This window comes from Myotis yumanensis, unplaced genomic scaffold, assembly GCF_028538775.1.
Source record: "Myotis yumanensis isolate MYYU_CA2020_CCGP unplaced genomic scaffold, mMyoYum1.0.hap1 SCAF_2, whole genome shotgun sequence".
Lineage (NCBI taxonomy): Eukaryota > Metazoa > Chordata > Mammalia > Chiroptera > Vespertilionidae > Myotis > Myotis yumanensis.
The window spans coordinates 78,736,391-78,759,766 of NW_027223753.1; the positions used below are offsets into that span (position 1 = coordinate 78,736,391).

The window sequence follows — 23,376 nt, forward strand, 5'->3', positions numbered from 1 at the left end:
AGCCCCCGCTCGGCCGTCGCCCCCGCCGCCGCCGCCGCCGCCGCCGCCGCCGCTTCCGCCCCTGTGACGGCGTGACCCGGAGTGGGAGGAGCTGGCGGGAGCAGGGAGGAGTCGGGGCCCCGCCTTCGCCTTCGCGGTGAGGTTCGCCCCTCCTTGCCCATTTCCGCCACTGCGCCAGTCGGAGCGCTGGGGAGGGCGGGGGCGGGGCCTGGACGCCGGGAGGGGATGGGGCCGGGGACGGGAGCGGAGGCGGGACGTCCACGGAGGGGGCGGGTCCGGGGCGGGGGCCGAGGCGGGGCACCTGGGCGGGCGCGCGGGCTGGACGCCGGTGAGGGGTGGGCCAGGGGGCGGAGACTAAGGCGGGGCGCGGGGGAGGCGGGGCGCCCAGGCCTTTACTTGCCCGCCCGTGGCGGTTCGGAGCTAGACCGTGAGGCAGCGGGCGACTGGCCAGGGAGGTCCACTGCGGTCCAGAGAAAGCGCGGGTGAGAGATGGAATGATCCGCTGGGTGCGAGCCTGGGATGGGGTTCGGGAACCGGCAGCCTCAAAAGGATGGACAGCCCAGCCATCCGCATCCCGGAGTGGGGTGCAGGGAGCAGAGTGAAATCTGAGAATAGAGGCCGGGAAGTAAATGACTTTGCTGTGAGTCCATTATTTAAAGTTAAACCAAAAGATTCTTGTGTATCAGTGATTGGTAAGGGAAGTACTTGCCAGAATAGTGCGTGATGCACTGGGGGTGGTGGTGGTGGTGGTGGCGGGGGGTGGAGGTGGGGACTGGGGTGCTTTAAATATTGTCTTGCTCCATGGTGTTAACACAGGTGTAAAACTTCTATGTAAAAATTCACTGAGCCGTACTCTTAAGTTTTGTGCACTTTAGGGAAGTCATTCTTAAATTTAGCAAAATTTTTTTAAAAGCAGTAACATATTTTGCCGTAACCGGTTTGGCTCAGTGGATAGAGCATCGGCCTGCGGACTGAAAGGTCCCGGGTTCGATTCCGGTCAAGGGCACGTACCTTGGTTGCGGGCATATCTCCAGTAGGGAGTGTGCAAGAGGCAGCTGATCCATGTTTCTCTTTCATCGATGTTTCTAACTCTCTATCTCTCTCCCTTCCTCTCTGTAAAAAAAAAATCAATAAAATATATATATATATATATTTTAAAAAACCAGTAACATGTTTTTGTTTAAAGGTGGGGGCCCACCCACGGAGAAATTAGCGACCAAACTAGCACATCTATTTCCATGTATGGGAGAAAATACTAGTGAAACTTGCCTTTCCTGATTTTTATAATTTGTGGTTTTAATCTGATTTTAGTACGAAACTTTTTATTTCTCAAGAAAAGGACATGGACAAGTTAAGAAGCTGTTAATGTTCTCAGAGGTGATTAAGTTATATTCCTGGAGTTCAGTTACATTTCAAGGTTGTGTGAGAGGGATAGAGTTGTACAATCCAGGTTGCCCTGCCTCTGGGATAAAATTATGCTTTCCTTTTGTTTTAAGTAGAGAACTGCTTAGTGACATCTCAAGCCCAAAATTTCAACTGGACATGGAGATAAAAAAACAATTCATTGCTTTTCTGTACCTGATATCAGATACTTCACACTAACCTCTCAAAAAACTCTGAGAGCCTTGCAAAAGTCATTTGTTAACAAATATTCGCTGAGAAGTGAATTTATATTCCCAATTACAAGGGATGTGCCTTTTTAAATTCTAAGCACATCAAAGCCAAAATTTGCATTAAAATGAACTTTTCCTTTTTATGCTTTTATGCTTTGTTTGCTATTCTCAAGAATAAATCATTAAGTTAGAACCACCAATAATAGCATACTAATATAATTCAAACTACTGTATAGAAATTTTATAAATAAAAAAGCAAGACAGTTATGAACTACAGAATAAAAAAGTTATACAGCAAAGTAAAAGTAATTACAGAATGCTAAGCTGTGGGAAGTATTTACTGAGTCAGAACAATGTGTATTCCGCATATTTAATCAAAAATCTGCTACTGAAAGGATAGGGAAAATGCGAAGGGTATGTGTGTGTGGGTGTGTGTGTGTGTGTTGGGAAGTTGAAAGAGGGCTAACTGCTTATCTTCTCTAGAAGCTACCTAGAAATGAAAAATCAAGAAGATACAAAATAAACCTGTTATATTGAGATATAGAGTTAAATTTCAAGACTTAGCTATAAAAGTTAAAGATGGTTGGGAATGGGAGCTATTATTTTCATAACTGTTGAATCTTTAAATTGTATGCATTGTAACATTGATTTAAAAAAAAAGAAGTAAGTATTTAAAAATATGTGGTATATTTACACCATGGAATACTATGCAGCTCTTATAAAGAAGGATCTCTTACCCTTTAGAGGGACCTGGAGAGTATTGTGCTAAGGGAAATAAGCCAGTCAGAGAAAGACAAGCACCACATGATCTGACTCATATATAGAATCTAATGAATAGAATAAACTGATGAACAAAATAGATCCAGATACATAGAAGGATGGAACAGACTGATAAATCTCAGAAGGAGGTGGGGGAGATTAATTAAAGAACTCATATTCATATATGCATAACCCATGGACATAGACTATAGTGTGGTAAAAGCCTAGAGGTTTCTGGGCTGGGTGGAGGGGGTCAATGAGGGGGAAAAGGGGGACATCTGTAATACTTTCAACAACAAAGATAAATTTTTTACAAATTTTAAATTAAAGAGTAACTGAGATGCTATAAAAAATTATCTTAAGTTTATAAAAGTTATAAAGTATGAAATGCCTGTTTGTTTTTTTCTCCTCTCCTTTTCTTAACTTAAAACCTTTTACTCTAATGTTAAGATGTAATTCAATTTTTGTATGGCTTTTCTTGTGATGTTGAAATATTTTTTAAGAACCATACTTCTGAGGAGAATAGTTTTTATTTCATTCTTCAAGAGAATTGCAGTGCCCTTAAATGTCAACATTGCAAATATTTCCCACTTAGGCATCAGAGACATCTGCTTGTAAAGCAAAGGTACCCACGAAACTATGGATGATACAAGAACTTCACTTGATGTTAAAGAGTACCCCGATACTGAGGTACAGAAAAACCGAATACTAACTCTGGAAGAATGGCAAGAAAAGTGGGTGGAGCGCAAAATTACATTTCATCAAGAACAAGGACACCAGTAAGAAATGTTTGGTATATAACAGAGAAATGCTCTATCAGAGACTGACTTTGGCAATAGAAATAATAACATAGGCACACATTATTCGACTGATTTTAAGATGCACATTTTAGCATCTCTGAAAACAGAACCCATCTATGTCATGTCATAGATGATTGGCAATGTTTTCTCTTCCCCCGGAGCATAAATAATGGTGTGACTTACAATTGAAGGCATCTTAGATTTATGAAATATGGTTTTCTTTTTTAAGCGCTTGTAGCTTCTATATATTGGACATGTGTGCGTATACATACAGCAGATGTTCAAGTGACATTAATGCCTATATCTCTTTATACTGAGAAGTGGTGGTGTTCTTACTTTGTTCAAATGTTAAAGTATTATCTATATAGGGGAAGAAAAGTTGAAAGAAATTAGCAAGTGAGCCAGGATGTTGAGCCACGTCTTAGTAGCAGTAGTGGGCTTCGATGCAGGGACAATAAATCTTAGGCCAGTGCTGAGTCAAGTGGCCATGTCAGACATTCCTTGTTCCAGGCAGTCATCTGCCCTCTCAGGAGACATTTTTATTATTAACTAGAGGCCTGGTGCACAAAAATTTGTGCACTCGGGGGGGGGGGTCTCTCAGCCCGACCTGTGCCCTCTCGCAGTCTGGAACCCCTCGGGGGATGTCCACCTGCTGGCTTAGGCCTGCTCCCCGGGGGACCGGGCCTAAGCTGGCAGTCAGACATCCCTCTGGCAGCCTGGGAGCCCTTGGGGGATGTCCACTTGCCAGCGGGGAGCAGGCCTAAGCTGCAGTCGCACATCCTTAGCGCTGCTGAGGAGGCGGGAGAGGCTCCCACCACCACTGCTGTGCTGGCAGCCGTCAGCCTGGCTTGTGGCTGAGCAGAGCTCCCCCTGTGGGAGCGCACTGACCACCAGGGGGCAGCTCCTGCATTGAGCATCTGCCCCCTGGTGGTCAGTGTGTGTCATAGTGACCAGTCATTCCCAGTCATTCTGCTGTTAGGATCAATTTGCATATTACCCTTTTATTATATAGGATTGCATTTGCACACCGAGGGTAGTTGGGGCATCATCCCAGAATCATTGTATGGGTTATCTCTGTCATGTGGATGGCCTTAGAAGGGCCACATCTCTACAGAGGAATTAACTACAAGAATAACTACAACTCTTCAGAGCTCCTTCTGAGACCTGAGCACACATTTAGAGAGCTTGAAAAGCTCAGTGTACCCAGAGGCTCCTCCACATCTCACACACACGTGTAAACACATACACTGATACCTTTGAGAGAGTAATAAAGAAATTTCAAAACATCAACCAAAGAAATTTGTATTTTATTTTTAACTAGAGGCCCAATGCATGAAATTCTTGCAAGAGTAGGCCTGCCTTCCCCCTGTTGCTGGCACCAGCTTCTCTCTGGCACCTGGGACCTGGGCTTCCCTCACAGCCCCAGCTTTGTCTGGAAGGTCGCCTGGAAGGACCTCCGGTCTAGTTAGCATATTACACTTTTATTATTATAGATTACTAATCAGGACAGCCCTATATTTAAGTCAGATTAACCACTCATATGTTACTGAGCAAGCTACTTAGCCTTCCTATTTCTTTTTATGTCAACTGGAGATTATAATAATTAATGTTACCTACTTTGTAAAGTTGGGAATAGTGAGGTAATGCATGAAAAGTATTTAGCGTCATACAGTTGTAGTCCTTTCCTCTGCATTGGCTAATTTTTAAAACTTTGTTTTTCTCCCCAGGCTATTAAAGAAGCATTTGGATGCTTTCCTTAAAGGCGAGAGTGGACTGAGGGTATTTTTCCCTCTTTGTGGGAAAGCAGTTGAGATGAGATGGTAAGAGCAGATATGCATTAACACACTTTCTTATCTTGGTGAAAAGTACTTGTAGCTGAGAGCATTTGTAAAATGGCTGCTATAGCTTAACTGTGGCTATGAAATTGACGACACTTAAACTATATTATTAGACTTGATCCTAACCAAGTCGGTTCAGATGACTGAACCAGAAAAAAGCATTACTTTGGAAACTACCTGCCTGAAAAATATTAACTTTATAAACAGATTGTCTTATTGCCAAGTCATAAGTGATAAGAACAATCTAGAGCAGTGATGGCGAACGTTTTGAGCTCAGCGTGTCAGCATTTTGAAAAACCCTAACTTAACTCTGGTGCCGTGTCACATATAGAAATTTTTTGATATTTGCAACCATAGTAAAACAAAGACTTATATTTTTGATATTTATTTTATATATTTAAATGCCATTTAACAAAGAAAAATCAACCACAAAAATGAGTTCGCATGTCACCTCTGACACGCATGTCATAGGTTCGCCATCGCTGATCTAGAGTGACTCCCACCGACAGAGTGCTGGGGAGCGGCAGCAGCCACCACAGCAGTAGAAGCAGCAATGTATCTGTGTGCAGACCCAATATTGGAAGAAGATGCTAATTAAAGTGAAGACGCTCACCAGAAAGGAGGTTGAGATTGACATTGAACCCACAGATAAGGTGGAATGAATCAAGGAACGTGTGAAAGAGAAAGAGGGAACCTTCCACCCCGCGCCCCCCCCCTCCCCACCCCCCCCCCCACACACACACAGCAGCAGCTCATCTACACTGGTAAACAGATGAATGATGAGAAGACTACCCTCATAGGATTTTATAATCAGTAGCGGATTGTAAAATCCTAGGTGGTTCAGTCCTCCACCTCGTGTTGGGCTCTAAGAGGAGGAGGTGGCTTTAGGCAGTGATGGACCCTCTCTCCATTTTACCTGCTTGCCCTGTCTCGTGATGAGGCATCATATATCCTGCCATTCCCTGGGGCTCCAGAGTCACTGCCCCCTCTCCTGGATGCCCAGTCTTGTGTGTCTACGGGTAGGAGACTGTGAGGACCCCAGGATGCAGTGTTCCTGTCCCAAATGGCCCCTGCTGGCTATTGGGTTTTAGTTTGCAGTCCTGTGTACTTCCCTCTCTTATGACTGTGTCCCTGCCCTGGTTGTCAATAAGATATTTCCTGGCAAAAAAAAATCTAACAAGCAGAGACAAGATTGGTATGATGAAACAGACAATTAGATGTGATTGTTAAATATTTTAGGTTTAAAATCACTTATGATAATACCAGAACTAAATTGTATATAATTGCATAGAAATTATTATACTAGAGGTTTTTCATTTATCTAACTAATTTGTAGATTGAGGTCTATACAGATGCCAGATTTGAATAAACTATGAACTGAGGCCCAAAAAGCATTAAAAAAAATGTTTAAGACATTTTCTTAGGGTTTTTTTAAAATATATTTTTATTGATTTCAGAGAGGAAGGGAAAGGAAGAGAGAGAGAGAAACATCAATGATGAGAGAATCATTGACTGGCTGCTTCCTGCATGTCCCACACTGGGGACTGAGGCCACAATGCAGGCATGTGCCCTGACCAGGAATTGAACCGTGACCTTCTCCTGGCTCATAGGTGGATGCTCAACCAGTGAGCCACACCGGCTGGGCTTAGGTGTTGTTTTTTTTTAAGGACAATATCTATAATAATAAAAGCATAATATGCAAATCAACCGAACAGCAAAATGACCGTCCAGACAACCTTCCAGACGACCATGCTATGACATGATTTGGTACTAGGCCAGCCAACGTGGGTGTGATGCGATTGGTTGAGGGGCCCCACCATCACCCCACAATCGTCCCTCAGAGGGAGGCCCAAGCCACCCCTCTGTGGGGCGACTGATGGGGTGGCTCTGCGATCAATCTACCCAAAGTAGGAGGCCCAGGCCACCGGCTGGTGGGGCAGTTGATCAGGAGGCAGGGGCTCTGCAATCGCCCCAAAGAGGGAGGCCCAGGCCACCCTCTGCGTGGCAATAGATCACAGAGCCCTGCCCATTTGGCCCGCAATCGATTGCCCCACAGAGTGAGGCCCAGGCCACCAGCCAGCGACGCTGTGGCAGGTGTGGTGGGCCAGCCAGCAATCACCCCACAGAGGGAGGCCCAGGCCAGCCAAGGGATTGGGACCGGTGGTGGGGGAGGGAGGGCAGCACTGCACAAATGGGAAGCAGTGGCAGCAGCGGAGGCAGGGCCAGCTGCTGGCAGCCAGGGGAAGGAAAGCCCCGATAGGCCCTGATCACCAGCCAGGCCTAGGGAACCTACCTGAGGAGTTCCGGATAGGGAGAGGGTACAGGCTGGGCTAAGAGACCCCCCCTACCCCGGTACATGAATTTTGTGCACTGGGCCTCTAGTATTCCAATGTTATCCAGCCTATAACAATCTATAGTAAGCAGTGTTTCATTTTTCCATATGTTGAATGGAAATAAAAATTCATGCAGCTGGTTTAGACTCTTTTGTTTATATAACTTCAAAAAATGCATGAAAAATATAAAAGAAATATTCCCTATACGTTAACTTACAAACTTCCTAGGAAATATGAAAGACACGTTATTAAGATGTTTATTTTAGAACTATAAACAGTTCATGCTCTGACCACATAGAAAGTGTGTAGTCTTATGTGGGTAGTAGGTACAGTGACTTCTGCTCTACCTTGTATTTAAAAAATGTGAATTTTGTTCAACTCCATTGATATATTAGGGAATAATTTGAGCATGACATGAATTTTACATTTGTTTAGTCTGCAAGAAACATGAGGTGAAAGCAGATAACTCTGCCCAATGGAACTAAGCTGTGTATGAATAGACAAAAGGAACATAGGCACACACCTCAAACCTCTCCCAGAGGCCTCAGTTCATCCTGTGTGCTGTGAGTCAGTCCCATCCACCGCTAGAGTTAGGACTTTAAACTCGATTCCCAATAATCTTCTCTCCATCACTTCACAATAACTCAAAAGCTGTAGCCCTTCCAACGCCCAGTTCTACAAGTAAACGTCTGGTCTTTTTCAAGGTGTAAAGTGCCATGTTGTAGTATTTGTATATTATATAACCACTTAACATGTGTAAACTGTGCCAAATTTCTACTAGTTTTCTGTCCTTTTCTACTGACAAAGGTTTTTTTTTTCTTATGTAATGTTTACCCAGCTTATTTCTAGATGTTGGTTCACAGAGATAAGTTATAGCAAATATGTAACAACTTTTTTAAACATTATTTTTAAGTTAAGGAATAATCCTGGGGGGAGAGGGGAGGCAACTGGTTATCAATACTTGTTTTCAGAATGAGATGGGAGCATCCATCCTTTGCCATGTGCTTTGTGTTTGATATCATCATGCTTGGGTTAGAACCAGACAACTCAGCAAAAAGCCTTGAGTGTAAATTGTTGGCATCGAAACATCTCATTCTGATCACTTGGTTTAATTTTTTTAAGTAGGGGTGGGAGGGAGGTGACTGTGCCCCAAAAGAAAGGGAGTCTGCAATGAGGATTTAGAAACACTTTGAAAGTTTATAACCTCATCAGAAACTGCCTTAAGCCACACTCCTGACCTTATAGATGAGTAACAAAAAAATGAAATAGATTCTTGGGAATTAAGCCATGTTACTTTAATTTGCTACTTTTTTCAGCATTCTGTGCATCTTAAAAACTGTTATTGGGGAATCATTGTTTGACAGAATATCTTTGTCAAACAAAATTATTGGCCTTGTGGGAGCTGAAGTCAGTCACCTTTTTGGTGAATTTAAGTGGACTTTGGTGAGCTTGAAGTTCTATATTTTCTTAAAGATAGTTTTTAAACTCCCAGAGAAAATCCACTCTCCAGATCTAAAAACTCATCTTTAGGGTAAAGAGTTAAGGGTCCAGAGGTTATAACAGTTCATGAGGTCAGAGGGAGCCAGCCTGGCACCTGGACCATAGCTGAGAGATTTCAACAGAAAGTGTATTTAAATTCTCCAATTGACAGTACTGAGCAGGGGAGAGGGTAGCATTGGGTTAGTAAGATAACGGAATACTGTATTTCAACCAATGGTTCTGGGGGAGAGTGCCTGGAGAAAACAAAGTCACTGTTCCCTTTTTTGAAACAAAACTAAAACCTGAAAATATTTTTTTGTTCAGTAAAAATGGGGTAGAATTTTATTGTTCCCTAGCCATACGGGACCATTTCCACTGAGAAGTGAACAGTGGGGACTCAAAATTGTGAAAAAATTGGCTTTCTGTTACAATTGGCAAGTGTTCCAATGGGGCTTTGTTTTGGTCAGCATGTATCATGTTGTGTGTGCACATGGACCAGTGTCTCTGCTGAGTTTATAAAGTTCAGAAAAGATAGTTGATAAAATGTTGATTTTTTTAAATTTATCTCAGTGAAAACTCACTGGAACTCCAATAAACAAATACATACATACATACATGCATAAATGTATAATTGGAATACATTATGTTAGTTTCAGGTGTACAGCACAATGATTTGATATTTGTAGGTACTGCAAAAGGATCACCACAATAAGTCTTGTTAACATCCGTCACAATACATAGTTATAATTTTTTTTCTCTTGATAAGAACTTTTAAGATCTGCTCTTAGCAACTTTCAAATACAGGGTGGGGCAAAAGTGGGTTTAAGCTATGAGTATGCAGTTTATTCTTGAATTATTATTAATTATTGTATTATTTTCTATAGGAACAACTGAAAACCTATTTTGGCCCCACCCTGTATGCAATACAGTATTAGTATCTATATCCTCGTGCTGTACATTATATCCCCATGACTTATTTATTTTATAACTGGAATTTTGTACATTTTTACCCCCTTCACTCATGTTGCCCAGCCCTTAACCCCAGCCTCTGGCAACCATCAATCTGCTCTCTTTATCTATTAATTAATTTGTTGGTTTTTTAATTTTATTTTTAGATTTCACATATAAATGAAATCATATGGTATTTATCTTTCTCTTCTGACTTATTTCAATTAGCACAATGCCCTCAAGGTTCACTCAGGTTGTCACAAATGGCAACACTTTGTTCTTTTTTTATAGCTGAATAATATTACATTATGACAAAGTTTTTAATGTTGCACCCCAACCCTTATCTTCTCCATGAGCCTTGTGATTTTTATTGCATGATTTTGCGTAGTGCAGTGATTTTTAGGTAGGCATATGTTGCATTATCGCAGAACTGACTGTGTGTGTGTTTAATTTAATTTGGCATAAAGTCAGTACTTTGCCTAGGAATTTTGTGCCACTAATCGTGTTTTCTCTGGAGTGCAGAATTCCAAGTCTGTGAGTTCTGTAATTATAAAGCTTACCAGGAAAATGCTAGTTATTTGCATATGATAATTAAATAAATTTCTGGGTAGAATGTATTGTAAATGAAAATTACAAGATTGTAAGTAAATGAAAATTATAAGATTTTTTTATAGAAATGGATGCTACTGTTTTAGAGCCATATGCTCCAGTACCATAGCTACTAGCGCATGTGGCTATTTAAATGTAAACTAAATCACACTGGCCAAGTCTCAGGTGTTCAACGGCCAGTGTGGTTAGTGGCTGCTGGTCTGGACAGTGTCGGTATAGACACGTCCATTATCACTGAAGGTTGTAATGGACAGAGCCGATTTAGAGAAATTGAAAAGTATTTTTAATCCATAGGATGCTTTTAAATCGGAAACTCTTCTAATAAAGTCCATTTGTAGTAAATCAACACTTGAAGGAATAATTTTCCAAAATTAAAAATTATTTTCCTAAAGTCATATAAATGAATTTTTCAGAATTCCATATAACATATGGTTTGAAAATATATAGATTCACTTTCTGTGGATCTACATGGTCTATGAAACCCTATGAACCTGAATTCATATAAATCCCTTAAAGTTAAGGAAAATACATGCTTATTGGGCATATCCTTTTATTTAGTACTATATTTAAAATAAAACCTTAAGTGTAAATATATGGTTTTATGCAGGTTTGCAGATCGGGGACACAGTGTAGTCGGTGTGGAAATCAGTGAACTTGGGATACGGGAATTTTTTACGGAGCAGAATCTTTCTTACTCAGAAGAACCAATCAAGGAAATTCCTGGAGCCAAAGTATTCAAGGTTTGTTTTGTTTTTTCATAAATAATTATTTCCATACCCCCCACAAAAATGTTTTTTCAATATGAATGAGGATACTATGCAAGTGTACATAAGATTCACTTATAAATTAAAGAGCTAGGGCTTAAAAAGATTGATGGGTAGCCCAGCCAGCATGGTTTAGGAGTTGAGCGTCAACCTATGGAACAGGAGGTCATGGTTTGATTCCTGGTCAGGGCACATGCCTGGGTTACAGGTTCGATCCCCAGTTTGGGGCATGCAGGAGGCAGCCAATCAATGATTCTCTCTGATTATTGATTTTATTTATTTTTTAAAGACAGAGTAAGGGAAAGGGAGAGAGAGAGAAACATCAATTTTTTGCCTCCAGTGTGCACCCCAACTGGGGATCAAACCCACAAAACTGGGTATGTGCCCTGACCTCGAATCAAACTGGTGACCTTTCGGTGCACAGGATGATGCTCAACCAATTGAGCCATACCAGCCAAGGGCCTATATGATTTTTTAAATTTATAAATTGTCATTTCTGAAACCTGTCTTGTGCCACACCCTGCATGAGACATTGAGAAGATAATACAGTCCCTGCCGTAAAGAATCCTTTAGCTTAGAAGAAAAAAGAGAAACGCAGAGAAAGCTGTCATAAGTGGAGTTAAGTGTAATGGCATGGGTATTAAGGGAACAGAGAGGAAAATTACCTAACCCAGCCTGGGGGAGCTTCCTGAATGAAGCATGGTGACTGATAGGGCTGGGACAGGCAGGGCGTCACATCCATGGTCTCAGATGCCCTATGAAGCTGGTACCTTCAGACTGTGCAGCAAGGTTTTATTTTATTATTATTTTTTTAAAAAATATCAGGTTTAGGACTTTCAGGGTCCCCTCACCCCCAAGTTTTTTTTGTGTTTTTTTTCAGAGAGAGGGGAAGGGAGAGGGATAGAGAGATAGAAAGAAAGATTGATGAGAGAGGATCATCATTGATTGGCTGCCTTTTGCACACTCCCACACTAGGGATTAAGCCCACAACTCAGGCACGTACCCTGACCAGGAATCAAACCAGTGACCTCTTGGTGCATGGGTCGATGGTCAACCACTGAGCCACACCGGCGGGACATGTGCAGCAAGGTTTAAGTGGGAAGGTGACATGGCCAGATTTTCCTTTGAGTCAACAGACCCTTGTGGCCTCAAGGGCAGTACATTTGAAGTGAAGGAGCCTCCTGACAGAGCAGATAGGAGGCTGTGAGCAGTGGTCTGGGAAAGAGATCTTGAAAACCTGAGTTAGGAGAGTGACAGGGGTGCTCAGAGGAACACGGGTAGGGTAAAGCAATGCTGAGGATGCCAAACAGGGGGTATTTAGTGATTAACTGAGAGTTCAAGAGGATGATGAGTTCCTATTTCCAGAATAAATGACAGGTTGAATGGCAGGGAATGAAGAGAAAATGAGTTTTGTTTTGGAGATGCTGAGTTTAAGAGACCTGTAGAATGGCAAAGGTGTAGCTGGCAAATGGTTCTAGGTCTCTGAAATGCAGGGCAGCACTTAGCTTGGAAAAAATAGATTTGGAAGTTGTCATCCTGTGGCCAGAATGATCCAGTGGCACTGCTTCACCAACTTGGGGTCATAGTGTGGGAATAATAAAGGCCCTAATGTGAACAAGCAGAGAGGGTGAGCCACTTGCATTTGGAAGAGCCTCAAAAGACAGGCAGGAGAGTGGGAAAGCTTAATAGTGAAAAACGCAAAGGCTTCAGGTGTGCCCTGATTGGAGGCTGTTGGGCTGGGGAAGCCAAAGTGGGGCTAACTAGAGGGGGCCACACTCTGTGATGGGTTTAGGTTGTATATTTGATTTTCTCTGGTTGGTCTTGAGTGGGGAGGGTAAAAAGTAAGGAGGCTGGCAGTCATTGACCACATACGCTGTGGTTTGGCTTCCCAGGCAGGTTGCTGGGAGCTTATGGGTCCAAGTTCTCTTGCCTTATGTGGTCTGGCCATTGTTGGTACATTCAGTCTCTCACAAAGTACTCTCATTTTTAAATACTGAAATTAATTGCTCAGGACAAGGAGGCTTGCTAGTACTTTATTTTACAGCTTCCTCCCACCCCATTCACAATCATCTAAGAATCTCAGGAGATTACTCAGTCCAAAGAGGTGAGTCCTGCTTCCACATGCCTCTTGGAGCAATGGCTCTCAGCCCTCACATTCGAAGTCACCTGTGGATCTTTTAAAGTTCCCAGTCTGAGGCCTCACCTCAGGCCAAATACGTCAGAACCTCTGGGGTGGGGCTGGCATCAGTACTATTGAAAGTTCCCCAGTGATTCCAGTCTGCATCCAGTTAAGATGCACTGGCTAGCCTTAGCCGGTTTGGCTCAGTGGATAGAGCGTCAGCCTGCGGACCAAAGGATCCCGGGTTCGATTCTGGCCAAGGGCATGTGTGTTGGTTGCAGGCTCCTCCCAGCTCTGTCTTTCCCTCTCTCTTTTACTCTTCTAAAAAATCAATGGGAAAATATTCGCAGGTGAGGATTAACAAAACAAAAAAAGGAAGAAAAGAACTGGTTGTTCTCCCTGCCTCCAGGCCCAGGCCTCTCTGGGCTGCCCCCAGAGTACTTCTGAACTGGTCTTCAAAGACCCTCCCTCCTGTATTTATAAACCTCTGTTGGCACCTCATTTCAGAATATAATCCAAGAGTTTCACATCCTGATGCACCTTTGCTAACTTGCCCTTCACCCCTGCCCACACCCCACCTCCTAGACTTCCATCCTCTGGACATGATGGGATCCATGTCATGGTACTGCCCCTGGACTGCACCCCCAGCCCAACCCCTATAATGTTAGCAGATGCACCAACACCCTTTCAAAGCTGCCTCTTGTTCAGCCTTTCCCCAGTCTGTTCCCTGTTCTGTCCTCTGTTCTCACAGTTCTCAGGCACACAACCAGAACAGTACTGGCCGTTCTGCAGTGTAATGTTTCTCTGTACCTGTGCCTCTCTGCTCCACCGGGCTGTCCCCACTGTGGTCAGAGACGGTGTCAAATTCACATCCACTATCTAGAACCAGGGTAGCCCCATCCACAAAGCACTCAGAAAATAATGCTCATTAGATAAATGAATGAAAGGGCAAAGGGGACATCACCCCAACTGCACTTTTCATGAATAACTTCTAATATATTTTACCTTTCTCTATCAGCTTGCCTGGTATTGATTGAACTGGACTCTGATGGAATAAATATTGCTAAATTTTAACAAGTTAATGAGGTTAATCTCTCTTTATTTTCTCCTTGAGTTGATCCAAAAGAACAGGTTTTTTTTTTTTTTTAAAAGTACGCCATTAAAAAATGTTTTTCATTAAAATTTTATTTTCAGTAAAAACATTATCTGCAGTAAAGTTATATCCTTTATATTTAATTATGCATTCTCTCTCCACCACCTTTTTTTTCCCCCTCTTTTCTTTCCTTTACTACTCAGTTATCTCCTAATAAGTAGACTTTTTTTCTTGACTTTTTCATTACAGAGTTCTTCAGGGAACATCTCATTGTACTGTTGCAACCTTTTTGATCTTCCCAGGTAGGACTGAATACTACCTCTGCACTTTCAGAAACCTCAGTACTTGCTGGCCATGCTGGGGTGGGGGCAAGTCTTTCCTCTCCCCATCCACTGGTAGTAGCACTCACAAAGCATTGATTTGAGTCTGTTCTGCAGTTATTTTTATCGTAGGCTACACTGACAAAAAAATCAGTGAGGCCAGCAGTCATTGAACACGCCCTACCTCCCCAATATTTTTGTCCTTGGATAGCTTCCAAACTATGGAAAACGTTGTCATGACCCTAGACAAGTAAGTAAAAGGAATGGAAAGCAAGACAGGTGTCACCTTCACTCCTAGGTCTGTAACACCTGCTGAAGTGCCAGCATGCACCATGGGAATCACTGTTCGATGTGTTAAAGATTTGATGTTTCTTATATAAAATGTTGTAATTTTTTCTCTTTTTTTCTGATAGAGCAAATATTGGCAAATTTGACAGGATTTGGGATAGAGGAGCATTCGTTGCTATTAACCCAGGTGATCGTAAACGGTTAGTAATTTGGTTGCTTTAATTATGTTGGCTTTTCATTTCTTTCTTCCTCTTTCTTCCTTTCTTTACTTTTTTATTTCTTGCCTTCTTAATTTCGTATGCTGTGCTTTTTCTGGATTCTAGACAATTAGCTAGGCTTTTACTGGTTTAAAGTAGCATTTTGTATTTGAAATTAGAAGACCTAAATCCAACACCATTTTTGTCTAAAAAGTATAGGATTTGGCCATAGGGACCTGGGTACAAGGCTTGTGACTGTCATTTCCAAGCTGTGTTGCCTTGATCAAAGTACCCACCTTCTCTAAGTCTCAGTTTACTCCTCCGCAAAATTGTAATATTTCTACTAGTACCACCATCACCACCTCCGCTAACATACCAGGTGACACTTGTCATACATTTGCCATGTGCCAGACATTGTTTTAAATACTTTATGTGCATCAAGACATTTCACCCACAAAACAACCCTGTGAGGTATATGCTCTCATTATTCCTGAAACTGAACCCAAGTTCAGCTGCCTGCCACTACAAAAGCCAAACTTGTGAGATAGGTGCTGGTGAGAGGTAAGTGGTTTATTCAAGTGCCGGTGACTCAAGAAGATGCGGGGGGGGGGGGGGGCGGGGGGGGAGGAGGGTGCTTGTCCTCAAAAACCCATCTTTTTTTTCTTTTCTTTTTTTTTAATATATATTATTGATTTTTTACAGACAGGAAGGTAGAGGGATAGAGAGTTAGAAACATCGATCAGCTGCTTCCTGCACACTCCCTACTGGGGATGTGCCCGCAACCAAGGTACGTGCCCTTGACCGGAATTGAACCTGGGACCTTTGAGTCTGCAGGCTGACGCTCTATCCACTGAGCCAAACCGGTTAGGGCCAAAAACCCATCTTAACATCTCTGGTCAAGCCAGTGATTCTTATAGGGAGTTGGTGGGAATTCGGGAGGGAAAAATTCCCAAGGGAAGAATTCCCGAGGGAAGTGTGGATGTGCAGTTTCTCTTGAGAAAGGGAAGTGGGAGTAAGGGAGGGGGCTGAAGGGGAGTCTCGCAGCTCCTGCTCAAGCTCACTCCATTCTGATGTTATCTTTCAATTTGCATCAACCCGACATTTGTGGTTTTATTTCGGACACCTGCGATTTTACAACTGGCATCAGCCTTTCTTACTACCGGAACAGGCTACTCAACTGTAATCAGAGCTTGGACAGAGAGGAAAGCACAGGATTCATTTAAGAAAACATAGGGTTGATTATATACTTAAAGAAAACACAAAATACACAACTTTGATCACTAAATTAGTAATGTTAAATCATGGTTATATTTCCATTGTACAGATGAGGAAACTAAGGTCAAAGAGATTAAGTTACCTGTCCAAAGTTAGACAGTACATGACAGAACTGAGATTCACACCAGGGAGCTTAGCTTCAAAGTCCACACTCATGATCCCTACATCATACTATCTTACAAGGTTGCTATGGAAATTAAGAGAAATGATATGTGTGGGAAGGGCCCTGTCAACTCTAAATCACTAAAGATTAGCTATTATTATATTAGAGCTTTTGTAATTGATGTTTTTGGTGACCATGCTTATTGTTCCTAGCCTTATTGGAAATGAAATTAAAATATGAGAAAGCACCCCTGGGTGCTGTTGCTCAGTGGTTTGAGTGTCCGCCTGTGCACCAAAGGGTCATGCGTTCAATTCCCGGTCAAGGGCATGTACTTGGGTTGCAGGTTCCATCCCTGGCTCCAGTCAGGGCACATGCAGGAGGCAACCAATAGATGTGTCTCTCTCACATTGATATTTCTCTTTCTCTCTCTCTCTCTCTCTCTCTCTTTCTTTCTCTTTCTCTCTCTCTTTCCCTTCCTCCCTCCCTCCCTCCCTCCCTCCCTCTTCATCCCCCTTCCTCCCTCCCTTCCACACTCTGTAAAAATTAATGGAAAAAATATCCTCAGATGAGGATTGGGTATAAACATACATATATTTTTTCCAACTCAAATATCATTCACATATTTACTTAGATTTAGCACATAAATATTGAATTACTTAGTTGTATGTAGGGAGACTCTTAACACAAGGCACACAAAAAAATGTTAGAATTCACATCAGAGAAATTAAATTTTAAAAAAAGACCTAAGTAGCTGCAGCAATCTTGAGAAAGAGGAGCAAAGTTGGAGGGATCACAATACTAGATATCAAGCTATATTACAAAGCCACTGTCCTCAAAACTGCCTGCTACTGGCACAAGAACAGACATATAGAGCAATGGAACAGAACTGAGAACCCAGAAATCAACCCAAGCTATTATGCTCAATTAATATTTGACAAAGGAGGCAAGAGCATACAATGGAGTCAAGACAGTCTCTTCAATACTAATACATGGTATTGGACATATTGGCCAGATACATGCAAAAAAATGAAACTAGACCACCAACTTACACCATATACAAAAATAAACTCAAAATGGATAAAGGACTTAAACGTAAGACGGTAAACCATAAAAATCTTAGAGGAATCTATAGGCAGCAAAATAGCAAAATAGCCTTCGAAAGAGGTCATACAGAAAGCCGAGACATGAAAACATGCTCAAAGTCACTAATCATCCGAGAGATGCATATCAAAACAACAATGAGGAACCATCTCACACCTGTCAGAATGGCTATCAACAAACGACAAGTGCTGGCGAGGATGCAGAAAAAAAGGAACCCTCGTGCACTGCTGGTGTGAATGCAGCCACTGTGGAAAACAATATGGCGTTTCCTCAAAAAATTAAAAAAGGAACTTCCATTTGACCCAGTAGCCCCATTTATAGCAATATATCCCAAGAAAACAGAAACACCAATCAGAAAAGATATATGGACCCATATGTTCATAGCAGCACAATTTACCATAGCTAAGATTTGGTAACAGCCTAAGTGCCCATCAGCGGATGAGTGGACTAGAAAACTGGTACATCTACACCAAGCATATCAAACTCAAAGGCTAACACAGGCCAAATAAACAAGGTTTAAGTTTATGTGAGCCACAAAACAAAAGCTTCAATTTTCATAGAAATGGTAGGTTTATTTTGAAAGTATAGTAAAAAAAAAAGAACAGGAACAATGATAAATTTAATGTTTTCTTCCTGACACTTGGCATCTCTTCTCTGCTACTGTCTTTCCTACTTTGGGGAAAATCTTGTTCGCAGTGATTATTTTCAAAACTGACCCAAGGTGAATGTCAGTAATTCTCGATCTGACAGGAGACTTATTTCCTTTCATAATTGTAAATAACTGCTCACACTGTTATATTGGCTGGGCCGCAAAAATATTTGTTGTGGGCCGCAAGTTTGACATGCTTGATCTACAGGCTGCATGCCTTGTTTATTTGGCCTATGTTAGCCTTTGAGTTTGACATGCTTGATCTACACCAGGGGTCCTCAAACTACGGCCCGCGGGCCACATGCAAATACAAATATTGTATTTGTTCCCGTTTTGTTTTTTTACTTCAGAATAAGATATGTGCAGTGTGCATAGGAATTTGTTCATAGTTTTTTTTTTAAACTATAGTCCGGCCCTCCAACGGTCTGAGGGACAGTGAACTGCCCCCTGTTTAAAAAGTTTGAGGACCCCTGATACACAATGGAATACTATGCTGCTAATGTTGTGTTAATAGACTACAATTTGCTGCTAATCATGTTACTAATGTTGTGGCCACACCCCATAATAAAGAAACAGAATTTCCGGAGGATGAGGCCCAGAAATCAGGATTTTAAAAAGATTCCCAGGTGATTCTAATGTGCAGCCAAGGTTGAGAACCACTGCTCTACAGCATACCATGTCCCACAGTAAACCTACAGAATCCGTCTGTGGGGATGGAGCTCAAGCGTCTTTTTTTTTTTTTTTTTTTTGAGCAAGTGCCCAGGTGATTTTGGGACCGGCCTGGGAAGAGGTGTCACTGCCCCAGAGCATATGGTGGCCCTTTGGGAAGAATGTGTTCAAGGTGGCCAGACCTCTGGGTACATCGGGGTGGAAGTGGTCTCTGCTCGTCTCGTGGTGAAGTCTTCTGGTCTGAGCGGCTCTGGAAGCAGCCTCATTTTCACTCCCATCTTTATTATTTCCCAGTTTTGGCAGATGACATAATTTGTGGAACCAATTTCTGACTTAGAATGAGAATCGGCTTCACCGGGTTGTTAGAAGAAATAAGCTCAGTGATGTAGATGAAAGTAAAGGCTGCCTTCCCTCCCTGCCAGGCTTTGCCTTTGCAGAGAATCTAACACGTGCTTTTTTGTGTGCTTTTGTTTGTTTGTTTTAGCTATGCAGATATAATGCTGTCCCTAATGAGAAAAGGGTTCCTGTACCTCTTGAGTGTTTTTTCTTATGATCCAACTAAATATGCAGGTAAAGTCTTTTTGTTTTCCTAATTGCCTCATTTCCTGATTTAATTCTATGACATGAATAGCGTTAGTTTTCTCCTAATTTATCCCATAGGAAGTATAGTGTTTATACACATACAGGAAGATAAGTCTAGTTTTGGCTAATGGAAACGATAAACTTTTTCTATCTTCCCACTGGGTACATATTTTTCTCATATTCCATTCCCATTTTGTTCATTCACAGCTCAAACTATGAAAGAGAGGGAGAAATGGATGGCCCTAATGTAAAAGAGAAATCTCATGATTAGGAGGAAGAGAGATTTGTTTGCTTTGCTATAGATAGAGCATATCTATGTCATCCGTGGTGATGGGGATGATCTGGGCAGATGCCTATGTGTGCACACACACAAACACCCTCATAGGAGGACAGTGTCAAAAGTGGACATGGTGAGGTAGGAGGTATGCGAGAAAAGCTCTAAACTATTGCTTTTTTTTAAATTTATGAAATTTTACAATTTATTGATTGCATTTTTTATAACTATCTTTGTTTTGAATTTGTAAAAGTGCTATGTGTTTTTTTCTGGACCCATTTTGATATGTTTGAACATTGAAGCTTAACTTTGTCATCGCTGAACTTTGTCTTCAGAAAGATTTGAAAAACAGCTATGTAGACTTTTCATTTCTAAAAATTCCCTTTTTGATGTTTAATTGTGCTTTTTAAAAAGTACTCTGTTTTAGAAACATTTACATATGTTAGTGTTTTTTTCTCTTTGAATCATCTTAAAAACTCATTTAAAGATGAGACCTGTTGTTCTTAATGAAATCTGGGACAATTGGATGGAAATAGAAATTAATGGAGACAGATATCAGCTCTGCTAATCTGATTTCAATTTCATTCCTGAACAGCAGGCTTAGGGAGTGGTCTATGGGAAGAAAACACAGCAAGCAATGCCTGATGGTGGAGCTCAGAAGAGAGAGCTCTAGAGAGGGGCAGAAGCTAAGTTTCCTTTAAAGTTAATGGCCCTCAGCAAAGTGGGAGGGTGTATAGAATATAGGGGAGTGCAGGAGCAGTAGAAAATCAACATCCCAAGACGATGAAGGAAACCCTAGGGAATTTGTTAATGAACTCTGGTATGATTTCAGTGTTCCCAAGTCCCATGGCTGGCTCAGCCACCTCATCTCTGCTGGAGATGGGACCCACCTCAGTAAGCCAGGCTTTGGTATGAGATGGTAGAAAAGAAGCAGCAGAACCTGTCACATGCTCACCTATTTGGCTAATCAAGTTCTATGTAGAATAAGTATACCTAGGTCATTGGAAATAAGCTGAGAAGTGGGTCCTGAGAATTTATTTCTCTTTAGAATGAGATCTAACCATGTTTTTCTTTTACCTAGGACCACCATTTTATGTATCAGATGATGAAATTAAAAGACTATTTGGTAAGTTTTGAATGTATGCTGTAACTTTTTAAATAAAGTCAACAGTTAGTTGTTCTGAGCTATTATCAAACTATTATTACCTAGAAGTATAAAATTTAAAGGTCAGAAACCATTTTATTGAAGACTATTTTGTCCTAGAAAAGGAGAGATCTCTGTAATATGCTTTATTTTTTTTGTAATATGCCTTTTTAGCTAAGCGGTATGCTTATGTTGAAGACATTTGAATTATTCCAGAGAGATGGTATGTTTAGTTTGGCTCTTAGGAGTTATAAGTGATAACAATTTAGAGTTCAGAATTTGCCTTAGTAATTCCCCATTTTCATTAGAAAAAAAGAGAGAAATCTTCAGTACACAGTTTTTAAAATCATTTGATGTGTTTTCAGAAAAATCCCTGATTGCATTCTTTATAAAGTTTTAACTTGTTACCCTTTCTTCTTGTTTCAGGTTCAGTGTGCACTTGTCAGTGTCTTGAGAAAGTAGATGCATTTGAAGAACGACATAAAAGTTGGGGGATTGATTACCTTGTTGAAAAGTTATATCTACTTACAGAAAAGTAAATGAGACATAAATAAATGCAAGTAACATCAAGTTTTAGAGCAATTGAAAATTATGCTAAGGCATGAAAATACAATGGATGACCTTTGAAAAAATTGTTCACAAATTACATCACAGTAATGTGTGTAACATTTTAGAAAAAACAATAACAACAACAATCACATACTAAAATGTTAAAGTAGCTACCTTTGGAAAGGGGTGTATGATTGGGGAGCGGGGGTGAAAGATTATACCTGTGTGTTTTACTTACAAATTGAAGGGTTTTTTAACAATCACCATGTATTACCTCTATAATTAAAAAATAAAGAGAAATGCAATGCATACAACTTAAATATAGTTGACATAGAAAAATTGTTATTCTTTATGAAATTTAGAACCACTGGGGAAATGTAACACTTTAATAGGGTTTAATGTAAAAGAAAGTGGTCTCAGAAATTACATAAAATATTAGCTTTTCCTATAAACCTTCATATTATTATCCTAGCACTGCTCTTCACATTTTTCTCTTTATATAATTTTATATGTAACAGAATCAAGAAAATGTTTTAAATTAATTAAATAAACCAATCTATATGCAACAAAATATTGTTCCTCTGTTTTCTTTGCTGGCTAGAGTTAGTGTCTATAACTTGCACCCAAATTTATTTTAAAAATAAATTTTTTAAAAAAGCTTTTTTCTGAGTTTGGCAGTTTTTTGTTTCTTTTAAGTTGATCTTTTTTAAATTACAGTCTAATGAAGGGCAATGTACTTAGGGCTGGATTTAGGACTACTCATTATAAACGTTTAGATTTGATATTTCTCAGTGTTTCATTAACAATCATATTTTGTTAAATCAGACATCCCTCTCAAACCACACTACCTAATACCTAATTGATTTAGATTGTTTGGTTCATGTTAATAGGATGGCTTATTATTAAGAAACTACAGGCCCATTGCACAAAATTCATGCATCTGTGCAAGAATAGGCCTTGGCAGCCCCGGCTGCCTCGGCCCTCGCAGCCCTGGCTTCATCTGGAAGGTCGTCCAGAAGGTCATCCAGACAGTTGTTCCACCATTCGGGTTCAGTTGTTTTGCATATTACCCTTTTATTATTATAGACTAGAGGCCCGGTGCACGTGATTCGTGCACTGGTGGGAGTGTGGCCTGCGGGGATCGGCCTGCTGTGAGAGCACTGCCATTCAGCTGAGCGGCTGTGGACCCGCCCTCTGAGTGGCTGCTCCCTGGTCCGGCCGGCATCTTCCATGGAGCCGGAGTGCTAGCCTCTCCAGGAGACTTGGTTGGGGCCAGGCCCAGACACAATAGCACTGAGAGGGCCTGCAGCAGCCATGAACCCGCCTCCCAGCCTCCATGGTCAGCTCTGTGAGCCCAGCGGCGGCGGCACTGCATGGCCTGCGGGCATCCATAGGAGGTGGCAGGGAGTGAGAAGGAGGAGCCTGGGGCGAGGAGGCGACGATCGCAGCCCGGGTTCCTGCCCATTGGCCCGGGGTTCATAGCAGGAGCAGCCGCTCATCCCAGTGAGCCAAGCAGCGCTCCCACTGTGGTAGCGCACTGACCACCAGGGGCAGCTCCTGTGTTGAGCATCTGCCCCCTGGTCAGTACATGTCATAGCGACTGGTCGACCAGTTGTTCTGGTCGTTCCACCATTCAGTCGCTGGGCTTTTATTTTATAGGACTAGAGGCCCAATGCATGAAGATTCGTGCAAGAATGGCCTTCCTTCACCTGGCTGCCAGCACCACCTTCGCTCCGGCTGGAGCCGTCTTTGCACCTTGGCTCCAGCCCAGACCTGCCTTTCTGCCTTCCCACGCTGCCCAGAGGCCCAGAGCGGCTGGGGCAGTGTGGAATACCTGTGTTGTCGCCATGGCAACGCAAGCGTCCCGCCC

At 41.8% G+C, this 23,376-nt stretch overlaps 1 protein-coding gene and 1 pseudogene across 4 annotated transcripts; both read left to right on the forward strand.

The window, feature by feature from the left end:
* Nucleotides 1-118: 118 nt before the first annotated feature.
* On the forward strand, nt 119-22,067 carry TPMT (thiopurine S-methyltransferase). 4 transcript variants are annotated; one of them, XM_070403426.1, is made up of 9 exons: nt 119-136; nt 2,968-3,151; nt 4,900-4,992; nt 10,987-11,119; nt 14,605-14,657; nt 15,089-15,163; nt 19,442-19,527; nt 20,895-20,939; nt 21,384-22,067. In XM_070403426.1, the coding sequence occupies exons 2-9, from the start codon at nt 3,012-3,014 to the stop codon at nt 21,494-21,496; spliced, it is 738 nt and encodes a 245-aa protein (XP_070259527.1). In that variant the 5' UTR covers nt 119-136; nt 2,968-3,011; the 3' UTR covers nt 21,497-22,067. The 4 variants fall into 4 exon arrangements, with proteins under 4 accessions (XP_070259527.1, XP_070259524.1, XP_070259526.1 ...); XM_070403423.1 differs by lacking the exon at nt 119-136 and adding an exon at nt 379-482; XM_070403425.1 differs by lacking the exon at nt 119-136 and adding an exon at nt 409-449 and having other exon boundaries at nt 2,966-3,151.
* LOC139001921 (ubiquitin-like protein NEDD8) lies at nt 5,569-5,905 on the forward strand (annotated as a pseudogene).
* Nucleotides 22,068-23,376: the final 1,309 nt, after the last annotated feature.